The sequence below is a fragment of the Podarcis liolepis genome (genome assembly GCF_965112155.1).
Source record: "Podarcis liolepis genome assembly, contig: SUPER_9_unloc_1, whole genome shotgun sequence".
NCBI classification, from domain to species: domain Eukaryota; kingdom Metazoa; phylum Chordata; class Lepidosauria; order Squamata; family Lacertidae; genus Podarcis; species Podarcis liolepis.
Genome location: NW_028148963.1, coordinates 1,324,015 through 1,347,983, shown reverse-complemented (window position 1 = coordinate 1,347,983; position 23,969 = coordinate 1,324,015). Strand labels below are relative to the sequence as shown.

The window sequence follows — 23,969 nt, the reverse complement described above, 5'->3', positions numbered from 1 at the left end:
TGTGGAGGGAAGTAGAGGGTGGGTGATGGGTTTTATAATTAAGTGTATAATTACGCAACTGTTGTAATTTAGATATTATATTTTATGTGAGGGAATCATTGGGAATTTTGGTTATTATGTATATATGTTAAGTTTCAGTAAAGATCTTTGGGGGGGGGGGAATATTTTTCAGCTGGATGCAGGCAGGTTCAGGACTTGGAGGTCCCTTGTGTGGAAGTCGACCCCTGTGGCGACGCTCAGGCTGCGGCGGAAGGAGCTGCCCTAGGACTCTATGAATACGATGAACTGAAGCAAAAAAAGAAGCCTGTGGTGGACGTTCAGCTCTACGGGAGGTGATTGGCTGAGAAATAACATTTGTATCGTGCCCGGGGTCAACGTGCTTGCTCTTCTTTCCCTTAAAAAGGGGTCATCACATGCTGAAAGAATATGTAAAGGGGGTTGGGAGGGGCGAGACATGGATTAGCCCCATCTGCTGTTGGTGATGTCCGCAACGGCCATGCCCCCTCCCCCAGTATGTGGGTTCTGTGTGTGTCGACAAAGGGGCAACCGTGCCCAGTCAGGCTGGCTTCTACATAAAGGAGTTGTATGGGCATATATTGGCATACTTATGGGCCCTCCTCCTCACATGCCAGCTTAAAGCAGGGGGCACTGTGTGTGTGTTGCTGGTTGACACATTCTTTCATTGCATGGAGGATGTAATCTGAACCCCCTTTTTTGAGTTCAAAAACAAAATGCCAGGGTCTTATTTGCAAAGACTTCCTTTTTATAGAAAGGTAAGGGACGCAGGTGGCCCTGTGGGTTAAACCACAGAGCCTAGGACTTGCTGATCCATCAGAAGGTTGGCGGTTCGAATCCCCGCAACGGGGTGAGCTCCCGTTGTTCGGTCCCTGCTCCTGCCAACCTAGCAGTTCGAAAGCATGTCAAATTGCAAGTAGATAAATAGGTACTGCTCTGGCGGGAAGGTAAACGGCATTTCCGTGCCCTGCTCTGGTTCGCCAGAAGCAGCTTTGTCATGCTGGCCACATGACCCGGAAGCTGTCTGCGGACAAACGCCGGCTCCCTCGGCCAGCAAAGCGAGATGAGCATCGCAATCCCAGAGTTGTCCACGGCTGGACTTAACTGTCAGGGGTCCTTTACATTTTAAGGCATAGATAAAGTAAGGTACTCTTTAATGAGATCTGTACGAGAAGTGAGAATCAAACCTTCCAAATGAAAATGAACTAAGTCCTCTTCAAATGCCAGCATTGTCTATATTGGGGTAGTGGCTGACATACAACTGGTACTAAATAAATGTTAGATTTAGACTCGGGAAGCGTGGCTTACTGAGTTTGGTCAGGCATTTGCTACATTTGAATATGGTGCTTGGTTTTAATGGCCTACATACTGTAGCTTGGTGTCTGGGTAACTGGAAGAAATACCTGTTCCCACTTCAACTCTGGTCATCTTTGAAGACTATTCTCTAGGTGCCTCTGCCATCTGATGAGGATAATGACTGGGTGGGTGGTCGTCTCTACCTCATCAAACCTTTATTGCATTAGCATACAGCCATAGCAAAATAAGACAAAACAAAAATGCTAGAGGCAAGCAACCAAGCAAAATTCAAGGCGATATTGCTGGCGTAATGACATTTAAATTACCCTAAGACAATAATGCAAAGATTTAGTTGCCAGCGCCAGAAATCTAATATGCGGATATATATAAAGCATAAAATGGCCCCAAAATAAGCTCGGCACGTTGAGTTAAAAAGAAAAGAAAAGAATGTAATAAAAAGAATTAAAACAGGTCCAGGTCTAGGACACACTACCCTGTCAGAGTAGCCCCGAGTTTCAGAGCCTGCACTATGAAGATTGCCACCCCACGTGAAATTTGGGGATTTGCGTCCACAAGAAGCGATTTCAAACAGTCTTCCTTAGATGTAATGGTGGACGGGATCAAGAGGAGGAGCTTAGATCTTATTGGCTCATAAATAGGGCAGTAGAAAAAGAAATGTATGAAGTCCTCTACTTCATTCATTGTGCATGGACATAGACGCTGAGTAATAGGGGTCTTAGCGTAAATCCCCTGAAGGAAGGCCGTGGGTATAGAATGGAAACGGGCCATAGTAAACGCTCTTCTCAAATTACTGAGAAGTTCTAGTGAAGTTCTCCTGGCACCGGCCCTCATTTCTCTTTGGCACCAGACAAATTTTTTCTATCTTTCCGAAACCTTTCAAATATCAAGAGTAAGGTTTTGATCTTGATGTTTGCGGTTTGGTTGTCCCTGTTCATCGGTCAACCAGTTTAAAATTCTACAGTTCTGCAATGTTTGCCGGTAGAAGGAGAGTCACTGATTTATGGCATTTCAGTTCTGTGATGATATTTTCTTGATTATCCTCCTGTATTCCTGTTTAGCGATGGAGCTGAGGCCTGGCGGAAAGGCCTTATCTATGCCAAGGGACAGAACCTGGCCAGATCCCTCATGGAAGGTCCAGCCAACCACATCACACCTACCCGATTTGCTGAAATTATTGAAAAGAAACTTAAAAGTGTCTGTAGCGATGCAACTGTCCATAAAAGGTGAGTTCAGTTGAAATAATTCTCTCCCAGTGGCATGAGTGAGAACTCTTAGATTTGTGCCTGCTTTCTGTTGCTTGCTGTGAGCTAGTGATGGGTCAGCGCTGCTTCACAGACCTCTCCTTAGGTTATCTTTGCTGGTAGCATTAGGGAATTGGCGTGTATTGGTCCTCCATTGGAAAAGGATAAATTTCCTCACTTCAGCTACAGCAGTCCAAAAACGTTTGATGCAATGTGTCAAACCACTGGGACCTGATAGCTGTTGTCAAGTTATCATTTTAAGCTTAAAAACCACAAATACTGCAGCAATTAAAATCCACCAACCTTCCAACTGCTATGAAGTCTTATGTAAATACATCTTTCTCTGCTTTTTGCTGTCTGGAAAGTCCTGGCTTTCAATTCAGTTTTGGTGGTTCACCCAATCAAAGCAGAATTTCGGGGACTGTTCTTTACTAAATTGGCTCTAGGTGGTTTGCCAGAAGCTTCAAAAGGGCAACTGCCCATGTTACTTTACCATCTATGTTTCTTCCCCTGCCTCTTTCCTTTCCTGCCCCAAGCTTGCTTATACAGAGACGCTGCTTTTTTAATATACAGAACAGAACTGTATCCATCACCAGCTTCATTTAAAGAGAAGGCTGTTTTGGTTTAACTTTTGTGGTCAAAAACCTCAGGACAATCACTTTTAAAATGCCTTATAAACAGAATAGAGCAAAAGGTTAAGCTAGGTCTTTTGCTTTGTAATTGCCCTATAATTTGGGGGGCAGGGCGAGATACTGCTTTGCAGATAGATTGAGACTCTGCAGTTGAATTTGTGCCCTTTTGCAAACTGTGGATGCTTTTCCATTGTTCCAGGGATAAGTCCTGGATAGAAAAACAAGAGATGGGATCGTTCTTGAGTGTTGCCAAAGGCTCTGATGAACCACCCGTCTTTTTGGAGCTCCACTATAATGGAAGCTGTGATACCAATGAACCTCCAGTGGTGTTTGTTGGGAAAGGAATTACTTTTGATAGGTAAGTATTGTGCATACCTTTGGAAGCAAAATCTGAAAATCCAGTCAGGTGTTCTCTTTAATCAACAAAGAAAGAAGCAATCAGAGAACTGACTTTTCTCCAAAGTACACATATTTCAGTTAGAGCTGTTGATTTATTTGCAGGGTTACTGGGTGATTAACCCTCTTTAATGATTAATCAGTTAGGTGATTCAACATTACTTTGACCCAGTATTGGGAAAACTAATCATCCAATAGTTAGCATAGATGTTGGTTATATTTATTATAATTATATCCCCATTCACACATGTTAATCGCTCAACCTGAAGCGGTGACTTGCATGTGTGAAGACAGAATTTTTTGTATCGCCTGGAAATCAATTCTTTGTGTACTGCCCTGAGAACTTCTGGTTTTTGTTGTGTAGTTGAACGCAGGCAGTTATCTAGTATCTGCTTCCAGATTTTTCCTGCCAAGTTTGTGGACTTCATAGCACAGTGGGTAGCAGTAATCTGTGCCCTCGCATTCATGAAAGCCTCTTGGATTCAGCAGAGGCATCTGCCAGTAGAAGATGGGAGTTGGATTTTATTAATTCCTGTCTTCTTTGTGACCCCACCAATCTGTTCCAGAGTCTTGGGGGACCCTTGGAACAGGAGAGGTGGTACAAGCAGCTGCAGGAGAAGGGGGGGATTTGTGAAAACAGCATCCCACCCTTCTTCCATTCACAGATGCCTCTGCTGGATTTGTAAATGGAGGGGCAACTGTACACAACACAATGCCATGTTTTCCACGGGTGTGCCTTTTTAGAAAGGGGAAAATGGTCATTTTCTATCAAAGGTATATTTGGGCAAGATGTGGGAAGGGAGGAGTTGGTAGTTGCAGCCGTTTGTGTTCAGAAACCAGAGCCTTCCGTTCACACCTGGTTGTGGTAATCTGTGACCACTTTTCTCCAGTGGTGGTATTTCCATTAAGCCGTCTGCCAACATGGATGCCATGAGAGCCGATATGGGAGGAGCTGCCACCATCTGCTCTGCCATTGTGACAGCTGCGGAACTGAAGTTGCCCATTAATTTAATCGGTAAGTGGAATAGGAGGAGCGCCTGAAGAATGCGTAAAAGGAGCCAGGCACAGAAAGACCCGTGGGGATATTTGTGGGAATATTTAGGGATGTGGGGGAGGATATATTGTCCAAGATATTCTATACCAACTTGTCTTTACAAGTTCAACAAAATCAGCAGAGTTAACATCCCCCCTCCTTTTTTTAAACACCCGCACAGCAGATAGCTTGCTCAGACTCGTTAGAGTCTCTGTAAATATTTCCTGGTATTTTCCCCGTTTAAGCCCTCCTAAAATAAAACGCTACGCAGTCTTCTGTAAAGTATAAAACGTTTACTCATAAGTAATCATCTGTTCACACAAAGGTTCCCAGAAGGCAGACTTGAAAGGTTAGAACATACAGTGGTACCTCGGCTTACATACGCTTCAGGTTACAGACTCCGCTAACCCAGAAATTGTACCTCGGGTTAAGAACTTTCCTTCAGGACGAGAACAGAAATCGTGCTCCGGCTGCGCAGCAGCAGCGGGAGGCCCCATTAGCTAAAGTGGTGCTTCAGGTTAAGAACAGTTTCAGGTTAGGAACAGACCTCCGGAACAAATTAAGTACTTCACCCGCGGTACCACTGTAGTTTAAATGGGGTGACTATCTCTTTATGAGAGAAAGCCCCCCTTTTCTTCTCTTGGCCTGGAGCCAAGGGTGCATCTTAGTAGTGCTGTTGTTAAGATGGCATCAATAGAGACGAGGGACAAGATGGCCGCTGGCCTGTGGTTCTTGTTCTAGCACAGGGGTCAGCAGCCCGCGGCTCCAGAGCCACATGCGGCTCTTTTACACCTTTGCCGCGGCTCCGGGGCGGATACTAGCGCCCCGAAACTCCCCACTGTGGCGGGCGCTGTACTGGCTGTGACATCGCATGGGGGCGGTGTGTGCGTTAGTCATGCACCGTCCTGACGTCACCTTCCCGCCCGCCCGCTACATTGTAAGGGGCATGTACGCTGGTCACTGTTTTGAAGGGGAGTGAAGAACACACACACACAAAAAGGTAACTTGTTAATTTAACGTTTATTTCTATGAGGAGGAGTAATTCTGAGGGGTCAAACAAAGAAATAATAAAAAAGTGACAAAAAAGTTATTTTTATAATGACGAGTTTTGCGGCTCCCAGTTGTTTTTTCTTCGGAAACGGGTCCAAGTGGCTCTTTTTGTCTTAAAGGTTGCAGACCCCTGTTCTAGCAGCTTCTTGAGAGGCACACCCGTCTCAAGTTACACATAGGTTCACAAGTTTCGTCTCAGTCCTGCAAAGGAGGAAGTTCCAGCTGGAGGACTGAGACAGCCTTCATGTCTGCTCTAGCAATGTTGTGTTTGACTGCACCTGATTCTTACATCCCACAGTATTTCAGTAACATGCTTTCCAAATATACCGTATATTGAGACGTGTGGTAGCTCCACCTAGCCCAGATTTTCTGCTCTGACTGGCAATGTGACTCTCCAAGATCTTGGACAGAGAAGACATTCCCTGATCTGCTGTCTGGAGAGCCTAGGGGTTGAGCGTAGGAACTCGCGCACACGAACAAAGCATGCATTGGCTACCACAGATATGGTCCTTCCCTGAACCTTCCTGCAGCCTTGGTTTGCCCCGTGGCTTCTTGCTTGTTCTCCAACCTCTCTGCAGTTTGTTAGGGGTGTTGAGTGTTGTTCAGTGACCCCTGTTCCCCTCGCAAAGGTAGAGTTTCTAGAGTGGTTTAATGTGGAACTCTTGGAACTGGGGATCATTGATGGGAATGGGGAACCCCAAGCAACTCTCAGCTCCCTTAACAAACTGCGTTTCCCAGGATCCTTTGGGGGAAGAAGCCATGATGGTTTAAAGTGCTTTAAGTGTGTGGTGCAAGTTGGGCCTCGGTTTCCAGTAACTTGGCACCAAAGGAAGAACACATCTTCTAAATAAAATGTCAGTACAGTCAAACCTCTATTTACCACCGTCTCTTCTTATGGTTGTTCCAAGTCGCGACTGTGGCAAACCCAGAAGTAACCGGGGGGTTTGCCATGATTCGCACATGCGCAGGAGCGACAATCGCCGTTCGCACATGCGCAGAAGCGGGCAATTGACGCCCACGCCTTTGCACAACAGCGCCCCTCCCAACGACCCGTTTCGACCTCTGGAACGGATTATGGTCGCAAATAGAGGTTCCACTGTAGTGGAAAAGGTTTCATCAAAGCTTTGAGGTAAACCTTCAAAACAGGATTAAAGGTAAAGGGACCCTTGACCATTAGGTCCAGTCGTGACCAACTCTGGGCTTGCGGCGCTCATCTCGCTTTATTGGCCGAGGGAGCCGGCGTACAGCTTCCGGGTCATGTGGCCAGCATGACTAAGCTGCTTCTGGCGAACCAGAGCAGCGCACGAAAACGGCGTTTACCTTCCCGCTGGAGCGGTACCTATTTATCTACTTGCACTTTGACGTGCTTTCAAACTGCTAGGTTGGCAGGAGCTGGGACCAAGCACAGGAGCTCACTCCATCACAGGGATTCAAACCACCGACCTTCTGATCGGCAAGTCCTAGGCTCTGTGGTTTAACCCACAGTGCAACCTGCATCCCTTCAAAACAGGATTACTAAGCTTTTAATAACAAACACCAAATAATGTCGGAGTGTGATGTCAGATTACAACAGCAGTTGACTTTTCCCCCCAATCTCAGGCTTGACACCCCTTTGTGAAAACATGCCCAGTGGGAAGGCAAACAAGCCTGGAGATGTCGTGAAGGCCATGAATGGGAAAACAATTCAGGTATGTTTTTAAGATGCTTGTGTAAGCAAAGGAGGTTTGAGCTGCGTTTGGACCGGTGGTATCACATTAAGCTGAGCGAGACAATTAGTTTTTAATGCTCTCTTGTGCATTAAAAATTCAGCCCTTTCTTGCAGTTGGAACTAGAGCAACAAGGAATGGGCTGGTTTCAACCCTTTCTCTCTGATGAGTTGGATTTCGTTTTAAAATTAGCAGTGAGTTTTTAGCGCAAAGGGATGCTGTAACAGAAGCTGCACCCAATCACATGCGGTCTAAATTGACTCGGTCCCCATTCGACCACCTCATTTTGCTTCCAAGGGCCCATGCTAGGAGCCCTTAGTAAAGGTAAAGGGACCCCTGACCATTAGGTCCAGTCGTGACCGACTCTGGGGTTGTGGCGCTCATCTCACTTTATTGGCCAAGGGAGCTTCTGGGTCATGTGGCCAGCATGACTAAGACGCTTCTGGCGAACCAGAGCAGCGCACGGAAACACCGTTTACCTTCCCGCCGGAGCGGTACATATTTATCTACTTGCACTTTGATGTGCTTTTGAACTGCTAGGTTGGCAGGAGCAGGGACCAAGCAACGGGAGTTCACCCTGTCACGGGGATTCGAACCGCCGGCCTTCTGTGGTTTAGGCAAGTCCTAGGCTCTGTGGTTTAACCCACAGCGCCACCCGCGTCCCAGGAGCCCTTAGGCAAATTATTATTCCTCAGCCTCCCCTCCTCTCTCCATTCACGGTGTGAGTGAAAAACAATAATGGTGCTGGCCAACTTTATAGGGCTGCTGTCAGATTGCTAAGAGAGTATGTGTGGGGAGTCTTGAACGCTATAAAGGGCTATTGAAATGCTAAGCTATTGGCTGGTTAATTAATTTTTTTATGGCATATATTACTTTTAATTAAATCGTCAAAACCAGAGGCCTTCTTATTGGGAATCACAGGATCGGATATTCCTTCGAAGGCGAAATAAATTTTTCTATATGCTACCGTTGCCGCGAGGATTTTAATTGCGAGTAATTGGAAAAGTGATAAAACCCCTTCGAGGTCAGAATGGCTACAGGAGCTAGTAGAGTACGCAGAATTAGCAGAGTTAACTGAAAGAATGAAAGAGAAGTCCAAACAAGTTTTTATTACAAATTGGGAACCTCTTAAAACATATCTTAAAAACAACTGTTGGAAGTCTAAACTTGGTCGCTGCTTTTGAATAACCTCTGTAAGTAAGAAATAAAGATACAGGAGAAATGATATTTTACTGTAAAATGAATAGATAAAGGTAAAGGGAACCCTGACCATTAGGTCCAGAGTCGTGGCCGACTCTGGGGTTGCGGCGCTCATCTTGCTTTATTGGCCAAGGGAGCCGGCATACAGCTTCCAGGTCATGTGGCCAGCAGGACTAAGCCGCTTCTGGCAAACCAGAGCAGTGCACGGAAACGCCGTTTACCTTCCCGGCGGAGCGGTACCTATTTATCTACTTGCACTTTGACATGCTTTCGAACTGCTAGGTGGGCAGGAGCAGGGACCAAGCAACGGGAGTTCACTCCGTCACGGGGATTCGAACTGCCAACCTTCTGATCGGCAAGTCCTAGGCTCTGTGGTTTAACCCACAGCACCACCCACGTCCCTTCAAAATAAATAGATAGGTTTATGCAGAAAGTTAGTAGACTATAAATGAAGTATGGAGAAGACAGGATGTCAATTAATTACAAGAATATTTATTGTCAATTATGTAAATTTATATATTTTGGTTAATGGTGTAATTTGTAACAAATGACGTAAATACTCTTTTTTGTATTTTGTGGTGTGTAAGAACAAATAAAGCAAAAAATAATAATCATTCTCTTATTTTGGGGGGTGTTCCCCATCTTGAAAGGTTGACAACACAGATGCAGAAGGAAGGTTGGTTCTGGCGGATGCCCTCTGCTACGCACACAGTTTTAATCCAAGAGCTATTATAGATGCTGCTACATTAACAGGTACCTATTCTTATTTTTTTCTTTGAAGTTTCTGGCTTCCACATTCAACTCCAGATGTGGAATAGTGTTGGGATGATCCCCAGGCCATGCTAAACTAGTTTAGCGCTACATGTATGGTTTCAGCAAGCATAAAGTGTCCGTTGCCCGAGCCTCTTCTGGGGAGGATAAAACTTAAACACAATGCAGAATTGCCCCCAAATAGACCAGAGGTAATTGTACTTCATCCAGCAGAGCTTTTACTGCTGCTGAAGGCAAATGAACATAATGGTCACAAATCCAGTCCATTCAGGATTGGCACAGTCCGTAAGAAATCCAGTTGCAGCACTTACAATGAAAGTTAACAATACTTATAATAAGACTAAACCTTAGCACTACAGCACACCAGAACAAAGAGATAGAAAGAGAAAGTGAGTGAGTGAAACCCAGGCTCCTTCTGGCCTGATTATTAGTCAGCATGACCTTGACAGAAAGATAACAGAACCAGTTTAAAGCAGCTGTACTCAGCTTCCCAGAAGAAATAACCCAAACAAAAACCTTCTGCCTGTTTCTTTCACTTTCTGTAACCCTCTTGAATTAAGTGAGAAGCACATCAGATCAATACAAAGAAATGCAAACTGACAGTATCAGGCTCACGTGCTCTTCTCTTCTCCCATGTAGCCAAGATGATTTATGCCAAGTTGACTTTCTTCAACAAATCTTGACTTAGCATTACTCGCAGACCAAGAATCCTGATTTAAAACAAAGGTTACTTAAACAAGCCAAGATTACAACCCATGATTTAGCGTGTTTGCAACTAAGCACTATTTGTTTTGAACTAGACTGTAGGTAGGAATGCATTGCATGTTCAGGAACAAACCAAAGTCTGACACAATCCCGTGTATAAATATGTAAGATTATGCCTTCTGTAGGTCATAGAAATGTGTTTAGAAGCAGAGAGCAAAAGAGATTGTTGTAACTCCCTATGAAATGATGGGTTAATAACTTGATCTGTGTAATATTGTATAGGTGCCATGGATATCGCACTAGGATCTGCAGCTACCGGGGTTTTCACCAATTCACACCAGCTGTGGAACTATCTGTATGAGGTATGTTTGCAGCACGGATAAACAGATGTGAAGATGGCTACTAACTTAAAGGGCTTTAAAGAAAGGACCGATGTTAAAACTTGGGTCTGCAACTGTTGTTGGACTACAACTCCCATCATCCCTAGCCATCAGGACCAGTGGTCAGGGATGATGGGAGTTGTGGTCTAACAACAGCTGAAGGCCCAAGTTTGAGAAGAAACACTGGATTAGACCAATATTATTGGGAACCTGTCAACAACTGTTAGCCACAAAAGCTGAAAAAATGGAACCTCCTGTTTGGAAGGTTATAAAGCTCTTGTGAACTAGGTGTTGGGAGCAAGCTCCAGGCTTGTTTTAGCCATTCCCAGAGTGTTGTGCTAGATTAATCTTTTCCCCCCATTATGTTTTACTAAGTTTCAACATTCTAAACATGAACAATCAAAACACAATTTTGACTTTTCTGTTATTTTTATTGACTTCCCATCCCGTTTTCCATGGAGTTTTGTTTCTTTCGTTCTGCTACACGCTATCTTCTATCAACTAATTCATAACCACAATGTTATAATCTAATTACTTCTGTTGCTTATAGCTCAAACATGCTCACATCATACTATATTTCTTTAAATAGTCCAAAAAAAGGCATCCATTCTTCCACAAGGCACTCAATATTAGATTTTCTTAATTTTGCTGTTATTTTTGCCAGTTCTGCATAGTCTATTATGTTACTTATCCATTCTTCTTTGGTTGGAACTTCTTCTTCCATTTTGTGCTAGATTAATCTTTTACCTGATGCACAAGGCCATTCTAAAATGCTATGCAAGAACCTTTTAATTGTGAAACATAATTATATTGCACTATAGTATTAATTACCACGCTCAGGTCTCTTTGATCCTGTCTCATTCATTGATGTCGGGGAGAAAATGGCAGCTAAAATCATTCTTAAATGTTGCTAAAAGTGTTTCTGTTTTTGCTGATGATTTTAAGATTTCATTGTAAACTGCTTAGGTTTCATTACAACCAAGTAAGTGGTTTATGAACTTAAAGTGAAACAGTCGTATCTGTTGAAGTTTTTCATGCTACTGACTTCCTTTACTCACAATGCATTTACATTTGTAGGCTAGCATCTTGACAGGAGACCGTGTTTGGAGGATGCCTCTCTTTGAACATTATACAAAACAGATGACGGACTGTCAGCTTGCGGACATCAACAACCTTGGAAAATACAGGTAAAGGTAAAGGGACCCCTGACCATTAGGTCCAGTCGTGGCCGACTCTGGGGTTGCAGCGCTCATCTCGCTTTACTGGCCGAGGGAGCCGGCGTACAGCTTCCAGGTCATGTGGCCAGCATGACTAAGCCGCTTCTGGCGAACCAGAGCAGCACACAGAAACACCGTTTACCTTCCCACCGGAGCGGTACCTATTTATCTACTTGCACTTTGCCGTGCTTTCAAACTGCTAGGTTGGCAGGAGCAGGGACCAAGCAACGGGAGCTCACCCCATCGTGGGGATTCAAACCACCGTGGGGATTCTGATTTGCAAGCCCTAGGCTCTGTGGTTTAGACCTGCAGCCAATCAGAAGCCGTGCTTTGTTTTCCGAATATTTTGGAAGTTGAATGGACTTCCGTAAACGATTCCATTCGACTTCCAAGGTACAACTGTAACTTGCAATCAGCCAAGATTTTTTTTAAAAAAAGATGTTTGAGGTGGATTTGTAAATCATGGCTTGTGGTAACTATGGCCTGGCATCGTGATAAACCATAGTTACAGCTATTAACTCTGCTTCCGGAGGCTACTGTACCACGAAGATGAGAGTGTACTTACAAAGTTGAGTGCTGAGAGGAGAAAATTAAAGCAGGCAAACCAGTTTTTCTTTTGCACTTTTGGAAGCACAAGTTATGGTTTGAATTTGAAACTATTGCTGGTGCAAACCATGGTTTGATGATATGTCTGAATTGAGCCTCCTTGGTGCTGTACAGTTTAATTTATAATTCTTTACTCCTACAAGTAAACGGGATAAAAGTAATCCACTCATATTTTATGTTCCTTTCCCATTAGATCTGGTGGCGCGTGTACAGCTGCTGCATTCCTGAAAGAATTTGTGACCGCCCCTCATTGGGCTCACCTAGATATTGCAGGTGTGATGGGAAATAAAGATGAGATCCCCTACCTTCGTAAGGGCATGGCAGGACGGCCCACAAGGACTCTAGTAGAGTTTGCTGCTCGACTGAGTCAAGACAAGCAGGCATTCAGAAAATAGTTAGATGTGCAATTACAGAACTTCCCAGCCTTAAAATCAGTTTGAGTTAATTTCAAAACTGCTGAAGAAGTGTGTATTAATTAAACAGGAAGGAAAAGAAAAATATCCACAACATGGATTTTTCAGCTTATTTCTAAATGCAATGATGAACTGCAAATTTATTTTGTTAAAAAAAAACCTTATGGAGCAAGGATCTCTTATACTTCCCTTTTTTATGATGAACAGACGTACGAATATTCTGTTTAGACCTTTAATATTGAAGGAGAGATCACTTTGAACTATCATGTTTTGCAACTTGAATGGAAACTATAAAATTGTCACAATAAATATCTATTTGAAAACGGGCTTGTTGTTCATACATTGGGAAGTGGGTTTTGGGAAGGATGCGTTTATAGGTGTTATATAATACATGAGGGTGGGGAGGAAAGACCTGTAGTGAGAATTTGTATCGGCATCCCTCACAAATCAGAACCAATTCCAAAGGGCACTGGCTTTTCCAATAATAGATAAAGGTAAAGGGACCCCTGACCATAAGATCCAGTCGTGACCAACTCTGGGGTTGCGACACTCATCTCGCATTACTGGCCGAGGGAGCCGGCATATAGCTTCCGGGTCATGTGGCCAGCATGACTAAGCCGCTTCTGGTGAACCAGAGCAGTGCACAGAAACGCCGTTTACCTTCCCACCAGAGCGGTACCTATTTATCTCCTTGCACTTTGACGTGCTTTCGAACTACTAGGTTGGCAGGAGCAGGGACTGAGCAACGGGAGCTCACTCCGCTGCGGGGATTCGAAAAGCCAACCTTCTGATCGGCAAGTCCTAGGCTCTGTGGTTCAACCCACAGCGCCACCCACGTCCCTTTCCAATAATAGGCCCAAGTAAAATTGGATTCCAGGATTCACAAGACATCTTTAATAGATTTCCGTAAGATACAGAGGGGAAACTGGTAGAGGACATGCTTTGTCTGCAGGTGGTTACAGAATCAATCCATAGCACTTTGGCAAAAAACCCTCTGTTAATAGAGCTAAAAAATTCCTCTCTACCCAAGACTCTGGAGAGTAGCTTGCTAGTCTGAACAAACAGTACCTGTCTAGAAGGGCCAAGGATCTGAGCTTGAATAAGGCACTTTAATACACTAGTTCAACACTGGCAGAGTGGCCGCTTCTATTTTCTCAAAGATTCTTCTTTCCTCTGATCTCTAAATGGTTTGCATGTATCTACCTCATGAGTGAATCCTGGAATCTGTTGCCAGAAGAACCTGCTTTTATCTTGCTTGGGTAAGGTATTGCAGCAGTCCAAGATAAAATACACCTAGTAGCTACAATTTTTGCCATTGAGCTCACAGTCAAATACTTCCATATCCACATCGTAACATGAATTGGCAGCCTGGCTCAGATCAGATATTATTTAATCTAAGGGCAAAGCGATGCACAATGTTGCATAAAGCCCCAAACTGCCAACTGGCTGCAGCTCTCTGAGAAAGTGATTTTGGAACTGTGATGGTGGCTTTCACTGAAAATAAACTAGCTGCAGGGATAGAGACGAAAGCAAACTCTCTACTGGAAACATACTCTTATCATTACTCAGCGCTTTTAAGGAAGCGAACATATGCATGGAATTAAAAATTATGTATTCAACACTGAAAAAAATATGGATGGGATTTAAAATATGGATACTTGAAAGCTACTTGTATGCTTGCCTTAGGACCAATTAAAATTATAATTATACTCTGCCATTTCCCCTCGCAGTGACTTATGGTTAAAATAAGAACCTAGCTAAAACATGGGTAAAGACCACACCATTTGCAAAAAAACAATATAAGCATGAATAGAAATAAATATATATGGATTTAATTCTATTAATGTTTAAATTTTTTTAATGGTTAACTAAACCATGGGTAAAAACCACACCAATCACAAAAGTATAAGTATGAATAGAAATATATATAGATTTAATTCTATTAATGTTTAATTTTTTAACGATTTGTGGTTTTTTTATATGTATGTGTATAAAACATTATAGATAATATATACTGTATTACAGTAATATATAAAGGATTTATATAGCCGTAAATTATTATTGATACAGCACACCTAAGTACAGGTACCTAAGTCCAAATGCCAAGGTTCCAAGGCCCCGCCCCCTCCGCTTACGTCACCCCGCCCCGAGCGTCACCGCGTTCCCCAGTTGCGCCTGCGCACTGGCTGCTTCCGGCCTGCGCTCCGTTGCCATGGCGGCCGGCCTGAGCGGAATGTTCGGGAGCCAGGGCCCGGTCCCTCCTCCTCCTCCGCCGCCGCCTCCTCCGCCCGTGGCCCCCGGTGTGTCGGGGCCAGCCGGCCTCCTCCCGCCGAACCCCGCGGGCCCGCGGAACCCCAACAGCACCCTCGTGGACGAGCTGGAGGCGTCTTTCGAGGTAGGCCGCGGCGGGAGGTACCATGATTGTAAGGGGGGGATGAACGAAAGTGAGCGGGAGAGGGCCGTTGCCGTGTCCCTCCCTCGGACGGGGGAGCTCTTCGAACAAGAGGCCTTCCTAACCATAGAGACGAGGACAATGGTAAACAGAGCTTGTCTGTACTTCCGGTTCCTGTTTCAACAAGTCCCCCTCCTTTTTAATACGGACATGTTGTTGTTTAGTCGTGTCCGACTCTTCGTGACCCCATGGACCAGAGCACGGCAGGCGCTCCTGTCTTCCACTGCCTCCCGCAGTTTGGTCAAACTCATGCTGGTAGCTTCGAGAACACTGTCCAACCATCTCGTCCTCTGTCGTCCCCTTCTCCTTGCGCCCTCCATCTTTCCCAACATCAGGGTCTTTTCCAGGGAGTCTTCTCTTCTCATGAGGTGACCAAAGTACTGGAGCCTCAGCTTCAGGATCTGTCCTTCCAGTGAGCACTCAGGGCTGATTTCCTTAAGAATGGATAGGTTTGATCTTCTTGCAGTCCATGGGACTCTCAAGAGTCTCCTCCAGCACCAGAATCCAAAAGCATCAATTGTTCGGCGATCAACCTTCTTTATGGTCCAGCTCTCACTTCCGTCCATCACTACTGGGAAAACCATAGCTTTAACTATATGGACCTTTGTTGGCAAGGTGATGTCTCTGCTTTTTAAGATGTTTGTCATTGCTTTTCTCCCAAGAAGCAGGCGTCTTTTAATTTCGTGACTGCTGTCACCATCTGCAGTGATCATGGAGCCCAAGAAAGTAAAATCTCTCACTGCCTCCATTTCTTCCCCTTCTATTTGCCAGGAGGTGATGGGACATAGACTTTCAAAAACTGTAGACTCGGACATGTCCTGTGTGCAGAGCAGCTTCCGGGCTCACATTGGAGGATTTTTTTCCCCCCTTGTCGAATCCCAAGAGCCAGAAGGGAATTTTGCCCGTGCAAATCCTAAAAACGCTCTTTCTATCTCAGGTCTTTTATGCTTTTTCTAATTCAGGCCTTATTAATGACTGACATTATACGTTTTAAGGATGATACATTGTTATTGTTGCACATTTTAGTTTTTGATTTTTTTAAAAAAATGGGTTTTATAAACAAGAATAATGCTATACAAATAAGTAGACCAAGTTTTTTCATGTGATTTGTATATCACAAAAATAGCATAATTGTGGAAAAATGTCTGCAATGTATGTTTTTTTATTAGTGGTCAGTGTATAAATTCTTGGTTCATGAGTTGGTTTAAACAATTAGAGGGGGAAAGTGCTCTTCCAAAGCAAACACGTGATCACTTCGTATTGTGTGTCGCTTGATGGCGGCTCTGCAGTGTTAACTTCTTTTTGGGGGGACAGCTGTTCTGGCCTGTTGCTGCCAAAACAACCAGCTGTCTTAGCAGCAATTTGAAAGATCAATATGCTTGTGATGGCCTATGCTTTTGGGAACAAGGGTCCACTTCAGAACAGACGAATGTATGTAAGCTTTGAAGCAGTGTTTCTCAAAGTTGGGCCCCCAGCTGTTGTTGGACTACAACTCCTAGCATCCTGGACCGCTGGTCCTGCCAGCTAAGGATGATGGGAGTTGTAGTCCAACAACAGCTGGGGACCCTAGTTTGAAAAACACTGCAAGACACCATAAGACCCTTATATGTAATCACACCATGTTAACTTTTCCGGTTTGGAGGTGAGGCTGCAGCTCCTTTGGACTCCTAGCCAAAAATCCTCCATGCACGGACATTTGCAAAGCTAAGCGGGGGCTGTTTGGGTTCCATATTGGATTGAGGACCGCTTGTTGAGATTTCCGCACTGCAGGGGATTGGACTAGATGACCCTTGGGGTGCCTTTCAACGTAGTCAAAAATGAGAAAAGGCATCATTGCTTGCAACACAGCCTGGATTTTTGGATGACTTTTAAAGTCCCTGCTGGCCCCTATTCCTATTGACAGAGAGTGGCATTGATCTGAGATCATCTGCTTTGCTCTGGGAAGTTGTCAAACCAATTTTAGACTGGAAGTGGCCAGAAGGGTCATAGTAGTGGAGTGTTTTGCTAGACTCTAGCATTTGTTTCTCCAGTGGAGCAGCCCTCCCTCCAGGGCAAGGCATGGCCAAACTTGGCCCTCCAGCTGTTTTGGGACTACAATTCCCATCATCCCTGACCACCAGGGCACTTGAACTGTTTTTATCCAATCTGTGTGGGATAACCACACAGGGATCTAAATCTGCTCAGCTTTTTATACCCTTGATTTATACTGTATACTGTAATTGAGAGACTAATTAGCTAGGGATGATGGGAGTTGTAGTCCCATAACAGCTGGAGTGCCAAGTTTGGCCATGCCTGCTCTAGAGCCTTTAACAAGAAGTGTGCTCTTGCCTATCAGATATTTATTGTATCCAGTCCTGCTTGGTTGTCGAAACCAAAAGTGTTTATATGGTTATACAGTGGTACCTCGGTTTACTAACTTAATCCGTTTCGGAAGTCCGTTCTTAAACCGAAACCGTTCTTAAACCAAGACGCTCTTTCCCTAATGAGGTCTCCCGGTGCCCTTCCACCATTCAGCTTCCGTTCTTACACCGAGGTAAAGTTCGCAAACTGGGACACTTTCCGGTTTTGTGGAGTTCGTAAACCGAATAGTTCGTAAACAGGGCTGTTCTTAAACCGGGGTACCACTGTAGTATCTATTAGCCCTGAAGATTCAGTTGGATCTCACAATACTATATTTCATGGCCCCTTCCCCCCCTTCACCATTCCCCCCCTTTCTATATACTTGTGTTTATAAAGTCGCAGTTGATGTCATTAAGGCAGAAATAAATCTCTGTCAGTCGAGGAGAAAGATGTTTCATTTATTGGCGTGTGAAATAAAAGCTCACGAATTTTTCCGTAGAAAGCAAAAATGCATTTAATGGTTCAGCATTGCTCATGGGAAACAAACGGAAGCTGTATACCCATAATGGCATGTACACTGTGAATGTCCTTCTGTTTCTAGTAATTGCTTTTATATATTTCTCTAATTACCCAGGCTTGCTTTGCTTCTCTTGTGAGTCAAGATTATGTCAATGGTACAGACCAGGAAGAAATTAGAACTGGTAAGCCTATACCTCCGTCTTCATTTTAACCTAGATTTTATTTTATTTTGCTGCTTTAGTTTTTATCTCTTGTTGCTTTTTTATGATGTTGCTTGGTTAAATGGTTTTTAAATTGTAAACTTTTTTGAGAGTCCTCTGGACTAATCCAACCAATTATTAATTGCTTAAGGTAAAATAAATTAGATTATGCGAAATCAGTAGGGCTGGAAAGTTGTTCACTCAGTGTTTCCCAAACCATTGGTAGCTAGACCACATCTGGTGCTCCCAATTAGAAGCATATTTTACTTGGGCACATTTTACTGATTATCTTACAGGAGAGCTCCATCAGGGAATCCTGTTGCATATTTATTATTGCCCTTGGGATGATGCTTGTACTTATATATTGACATTCTGAGGAACATAGATTGGCAGATGCATCTGATATGCATTGGCTTAAGTTTTCAAGATGTTGTTTAGTCCTCTTTGTGATACAGTTTAAGAATCATGGTGCTACTGTGCACTTAAACTCCATCACTTGAATTCTACACAGGTAAAATTTTTTATGCATGTAGTAAAATCACACCTGTGATTTCTATTCAAAAACTGAAGGATTCTTTTTTCCTCTCATCAGAAATTTTGTTTTAATTACCTTTTTCACATAGCTCTTTTGTTAAAATGGTTATATTTTAGCAGACTATGTATACAACATGCAAAATCGAGATTCCTATGTATTCTTTATCAGCCCACTGCCTAACTTTGAACATTCTGTTTTTTCCCTTTTAAAAAAAAGAGTGTTAAAACTATGAACTACTTTATACAAACCTCATTTTTGCAAGTTTTTAAGAATGCAGTAATTTTAGCCAAAAAAATTCACTTTGCTCGTATCACAGCCTGGTCCGTAACTGGTTTGTAAAGCTATGAATGTTCAATTTTCCTGTGGAATAACTTTAAAATCTTGTTGCCCTCTCTGTGTATTAGGTGTTGACCAGTGTATCCAGAAATTTTTAGATGTTGCACGGCAAACAGAATGCTTTTTCTTACAAAAAAGGCTGCAGTTATGTGTCCAGAAACCAGAGCAAGTAATTAAAGAGGTACGTGCCGGATTTTTCTCTAGGCTTGAAACATGACATTTAAATCTATACACAGAGTTATGACAAAGTAAGCAGATATATCCTGACTGATACTTTGTCTTTGGTTCATTCATTTAGTTCAGTCTTAAATGGATAACAATAATTTAATAAATACAATGGAGTTAAATCTACATACAGTTTACTTGGCCAGTAACAGACAGATGAAGGGTGGTTTTTTCCTGTCCAAACAATCCCATAACTGTATGTGTTCAGATTAGTGCAGCACAATTATGACCACGGTTTCCACAGCAGTAAGTCCTGTTGAATTCAGTGGGCTTACTCTCAGGTATGTGGGGTCAGGAGTGCCGTTTTAGGGAACATTTCCCTTGTTAAGTAGTTTTAGAACTGCTGGGGAAATTAATCAACTGCAAAATTTGCAGAAAACCTTGGTTAGAGCGTGTTGAAAATTTGTTGTTGGGCCTCCGTCCTGAGGAGCGTAATTTTAACACTCTGACCACACTAAAGCAATTTATGTGTTAATCAAGTCTTAGCAGGCAGGCGCTGCTTTAAAGTTGCAATGTATGCATTCCAATATACATCATAGTTCTTGATGGTAACTAAGAAAAGGACAAATGTTCATTTTGTGTGGAGAATTACCGTATTTTTCGCTCTATAACACGCAGATTTTTTCTCCTAAAAAGGAAGGGGAAATGTCTGTGCGTGTTATGCAGCGAATGTGTGGTCCCTGTAGCCGAAAAATAAGGCAAAAATCAAACCGCGCTTCAGGGAGAAGGGAAGCCTGAAGAGAGGAAGTGGCAGCTTCCCTGCATTCTGCCTCAGGGTCTTACTGCCCACCCTGCTCTGTTTCGTTGCTGTGTTTGCTCAAACGGAACAAAGAGCAGGGAAAGCCCCTCCCCTCCAGGCAAGTAGAGAGGAAAGCAGAGCGTCGCTCTATCCTGTCCCTGCTCCGGAGGGAACAATGTTTGTGAAGGGAAGAGAGATTACAGGTTCGGCTTAAAATTCTGATTTGACTTCCTGCTTTTTGTTTTTGGAGACACACAGCATTCAAATATGCTTTCTTCCATTTAAAAGGATGAAATCCTTAAACAGTGGCTGGCTTGTGTGGGTGGGTGGGGGAAAACTTTTGCCTTCCTTTCCTCACGTTATAGCCCTCTCCTGCATTCTTAGCCTTCTGTGTTTTTCCTTCCCTCCCCACTTAAAATGTGGTTACAAAGCATGGATCCACATGGATCCTCAGGATCTTTGCATTGGGTCACCCCAAATTCACCATCAGAGCACACAGCATGTCCATGGCTACAGCCTGTCCCCCCCCAAAAAAAAATCACACACCCATTGTTGCCTGGGGCTGCAATGGTGCAAAAACGTGGTTACAAAGCATGGATCCACAGGGATCCTCAGGATCTTTGCATTGGGTCAGCCCAAATTCACCATCAGAGCACATAGCATGTCCATGGCTACAGCCTGCCCCCCCCCAAAAATCACGCACCCACTGTTGCCTGGGGCTGCAATGGTGCAAAAACGTGGTTACCAAGCATGGATCCACAGGGATTCTCAGGATTTTTGCATTGGGTCACCCCAAATTCACCATCAGATCACATGTCTGTGGCCACAGCATGAATCACAAAAATGATACGTCCACTGTTTCATTCAGAATATTTTTTCCCTTGTTTTCCTCCTCTAAAAACGATGTGCGTGTTATGGTCAGGTGCGTGTTATAGAGCGAAAAATACGGTAAGTGTAATTGCTGAGCTGAGCACCAGGAATGCCCATGGTCATCATTTTGCCTCTGCCATGGTCTCAATGTTGTAAGGATAACTGCAGGAATATGGGCAAAGTGCACTAAATACTCAAAATATTATATATGTGCTTGGGGGGAGGAAACATAACTGGATGTTGGAAAACACTGCCTTGCTCCAAGCACCCGTCCTGTATGTGTCTTGTCATCCTTCCCTTTTTCAGAGCTTTGTCCAAAGGTTGAAAGTCTGTTTCAGAGTCATTAAAACACACTTAAATAGTAACTCGTACAGAGGAAGAGATTGACACTTATCAAAATCCCTGTAAGAAATGCATTGTCCAGAGAGGGAAATAGATGTTACTTTTTCTTTTGAAACTTGCATCGTACGAATATTTAAAAAGAATATAACCTCTTGTGACAACAGAAAGGATAGCTTGCTGTGAGAATTATTTCTTCAGCTGCATAGGAACAGATCTTACATAAAAGTGATTCCTTGTTGCTTGTAATTTCCTGTGTACCTGTCTCTCCTGTAGGATGTTTCAGAGCTGAGAAATGAACTGCAGAGGAAGGAAGCACTGATTCAGAAGCACTTGGGTAAACTGCGACACTGGCAGCAGGTTCTGGAAGACATCAATGTCCAGCACAAAAAGCCTGCTGAAATGCCTCAAGGATCCTTAGCGTATCTAGAGCAGGCGTCGGCTAACATTCCTGCACCGCTCAAGCAAACGTGAACAACGCAATGGACTTCCTATTGTCTGTGCGGTGCAACTTCATATGGATATTTTTTAGAAGCATAACAAAATGATGATAAAGCCAATTGCCCTTTCAGGGCTCAGAATGGGGGCTTGGTTTAGGTTTTGTACTTTTATTAATCACCTGGCCCAACAAATTACATATGGGGCAGACTCAAAGCAAGCATATCTCTGAGCTGTTAAAATGCTTTCTGCTGAAGAAACGACAAATAGGTGTTTTTGAGCTATCACATGGGTAGTTTTGTCATAGTAATGAATAAGTGTGTTTTTATTTTTAAAACTCCCAAACTTCACAGGTAGTGTGCCATGTGCCCAAAATATAGTGGCTGATCTGTGGAACAAAATATTGGCTGAAATTCAGAGGGTTACTTCAGGCATGCAGTTTGGGGCTAGTGCTTTTGAAATTTGCATTGGTGGTCAGTGGGGAAGGGGAAGGGCCTCTGCTGAAAACAGTAGCTGAGCCTTTGGTTGTGCTCAAAATAGCCTTTTGGGTCACTGATCTTGGTCCTAGGGTTTTTCTTTCTGCTACTGCCTCTTTTCATGGTATAAGAAATTCAACAAAGGGCTCTACAGCACATAATCTTATTTTTTATGTTCCTTCTGCCTAAGGGAGGAGAATCAGAGTGGCCACTTTATTATTATTATTTTATTTTACAACCTCAATTGCTTTCTTAATGCCTGCCATCACAGCTTCCTACGTATTTTTCTTTTGTGTCTCAAGCCATGTCTTTTCCTTTTGTCCCTGGAAGCATGTTGCTCTAAATTATCTCTTCAAAACAGCATCAGCGTTGCTGTTCAAGGTTCCTGTTTTATAATGTAAGAGCAGAAAATACTCATGACATGTATGTAGCTAGGCACAATTTCATGGATCTGACTGTAAATCAACAACTACTTTCTCTAGTTTGAATCAACAAAATGATAATAAACCACACATGGGGGAAAACAGTGTACTTAGTTTTATTTTGATAGCATCACCAAATGAGCTTTAGGTAATGTTCATTTTTTATTTTGATCACATAACAATAAGTTTGTTTTATATATACAAAGCACCCTCGGCTTATTTTCTTCAGAAAATTGTTTGGCTTTCTTTCAAGTACACTGTTTTGCTTCAGACATTTCCCAAAGATTCTGGTTCCAAATGGGTTTGGTAATCTGACATAGTATATTGGCATTGCTGGCTGAAATTATAGGTGTTCTTGAATTTGCTTCTTGAAAACTGAAGAGTTTGAACACTAACACTTGGCTTTAATGCTGTATGTATTTAAATGCGACAATCCAAACAATGCAGATGTTCTGAAGTTAGCTTGATTTGATGTTAAGGTAAAGACAATAGAAGAACACTATTTCCTAACCGAGGAAAAACATGTTTTGTCATCTGTCACTACAGGGCACAGATACACCATGAAATATTAGCATCCGAAGAACCATAAAGCTGTTGGTGGATAAGCCCTTGGCCTGATCCAACTGGACCCTTCATATATTCTTATGATATAGAGAAAGTCATACCTCGTGTTGTATCTGCTTCATGTTGCATTTTTTTGTGTTACATCCTGCAGCAACCCGGAAGTACCAGAACAGGTTACATCCAGGTTTTGCCGCTCACGCATTCAAATACATATAATTTAACTTCTTGTCCTAGGTTGCTTTCTTTGTTTACTGTGCTACCTAAATGTGTTTTCAGGTTGTAATTCTTTTATAAGCTGCTCTGGGAATCCTATTGAACCGAACCTGATTAGAAATAAAACATTAAGAGGGGTCTTAAATTAACATAAATAAAATAGTATATACATGAAGATTGGTCATCCATATAAAAAGCACTTATTTATTTATGGTAATATTTCAACCATATGTTTGTTTTAAAAATCATGTTAATTTCCTGCTGTGTCAAATCAAATTTAATGGTTCTCTCACAAACCTCAGAGTTTATGGTCCTTGTGTTATCTTTCTTAACTTATTCTGCAAAGCACTATATAAATATTTAACACCAACAGTACTATCCGTGTAGGATATTCTATAAATAGTTTCTCTCAGAAAGAGAAGTATTTCGTAAACCACTCCTGATGGCGAGGGTCCAGTTTCTGAGCATCTTTGGGTTCTGATGTTTCATTACTTTGCAGCCTGAAGAGAAAAAAAATTCAAATAAAGATATGAGTCGAAAATGAATTGGAAGATATGAGTAATCAGAGGTAGCAGTAACTGGTACTCTGTGTAACTGGCATTACTATGTATTGTTGCCT

General features: G+C 43.0%; 3 protein-coding genes across 6 annotated transcripts in view; 2 read left to right on the top strand and 1 right to left on the bottom strand.

Annotated features, from left to right (window-relative positions):
• The window catches only part of LOC310686773 (cytosol aminopeptidase-like), a 31,633-nt gene extending 18,628 nt beyond the window's left edge, over positions 1 to 13,005 (top strand). For both annotated transcript variants that reach the window (XM_083520521.1, XM_083520522.1), the window contains exons 5-13: positions 173 to 332; positions 2,391 to 2,555; positions 3,405 to 3,563; positions 4,492 to 4,616; positions 7,284 to 7,372; positions 9,241 to 9,343; positions 10,349 to 10,428; positions 11,524 to 11,633; positions 12,463 to 13,005. In XM_083520521.1, the coding sequence (XP_083376647.1) occupies positions 173 to 332; positions 2,391 to 2,555; positions 3,405 to 3,563; positions 4,492 to 4,616; positions 7,284 to 7,372; positions 9,241 to 9,343; positions 10,349 to 10,428; positions 11,524 to 11,633; positions 12,463 to 12,664 (1,193 nt within the window). In that variant the 3' untranslated portion in view covers positions 12,665 to 13,005. The remainder of the gene's footprint in view (positions 1 to 172; positions 333 to 2,390; positions 2,556 to 3,404; positions 3,564 to 4,491; positions 4,617 to 7,283; positions 7,373 to 9,240; positions 9,344 to 10,348; positions 10,429 to 11,523; positions 11,634 to 12,462) is intronic.
• A 1,849-nt stretch (positions 13,006 to 14,854) lies between these two features.
• Positions 14,855 to 22,675, top strand: LOC310686774 (mediator of RNA polymerase II transcription subunit 28-like). The gene is made up of 4 exons (XM_083520523.1): positions 14,855 to 15,077; positions 18,109 to 18,175; positions 19,133 to 19,245; positions 21,514 to 22,675. Exons 1-4 carry the CDS (start codon positions 14,895 to 14,897, stop codon positions 21,709 to 21,711), a joined length of 561 nt encoding a protein of 186 aa, XP_083376649.1. The 5' UTR covers positions 14,855 to 14,894; the 3' UTR covers positions 21,712 to 22,675.
• LOC310686770 (protein FAM184B-like) overlaps positions 22,415 to 23,969 on the bottom strand; it is an 82,924-nt gene continuing 81,369 nt past the window's right edge. For all 3 annotated transcript variants that reach the window (XM_083520515.1, XM_083520516.1, XM_083520517.1), the window contains one exon: positions 22,415 to 23,850. In XM_083520515.1, the coding sequence (XP_083376641.1) occupies positions 23,760 to 23,850 (91 nt within the window). In that variant the 3' untranslated portion in view covers positions 22,415 to 23,759. The remainder of the gene's footprint in view (positions 23,851 to 23,969) is intronic.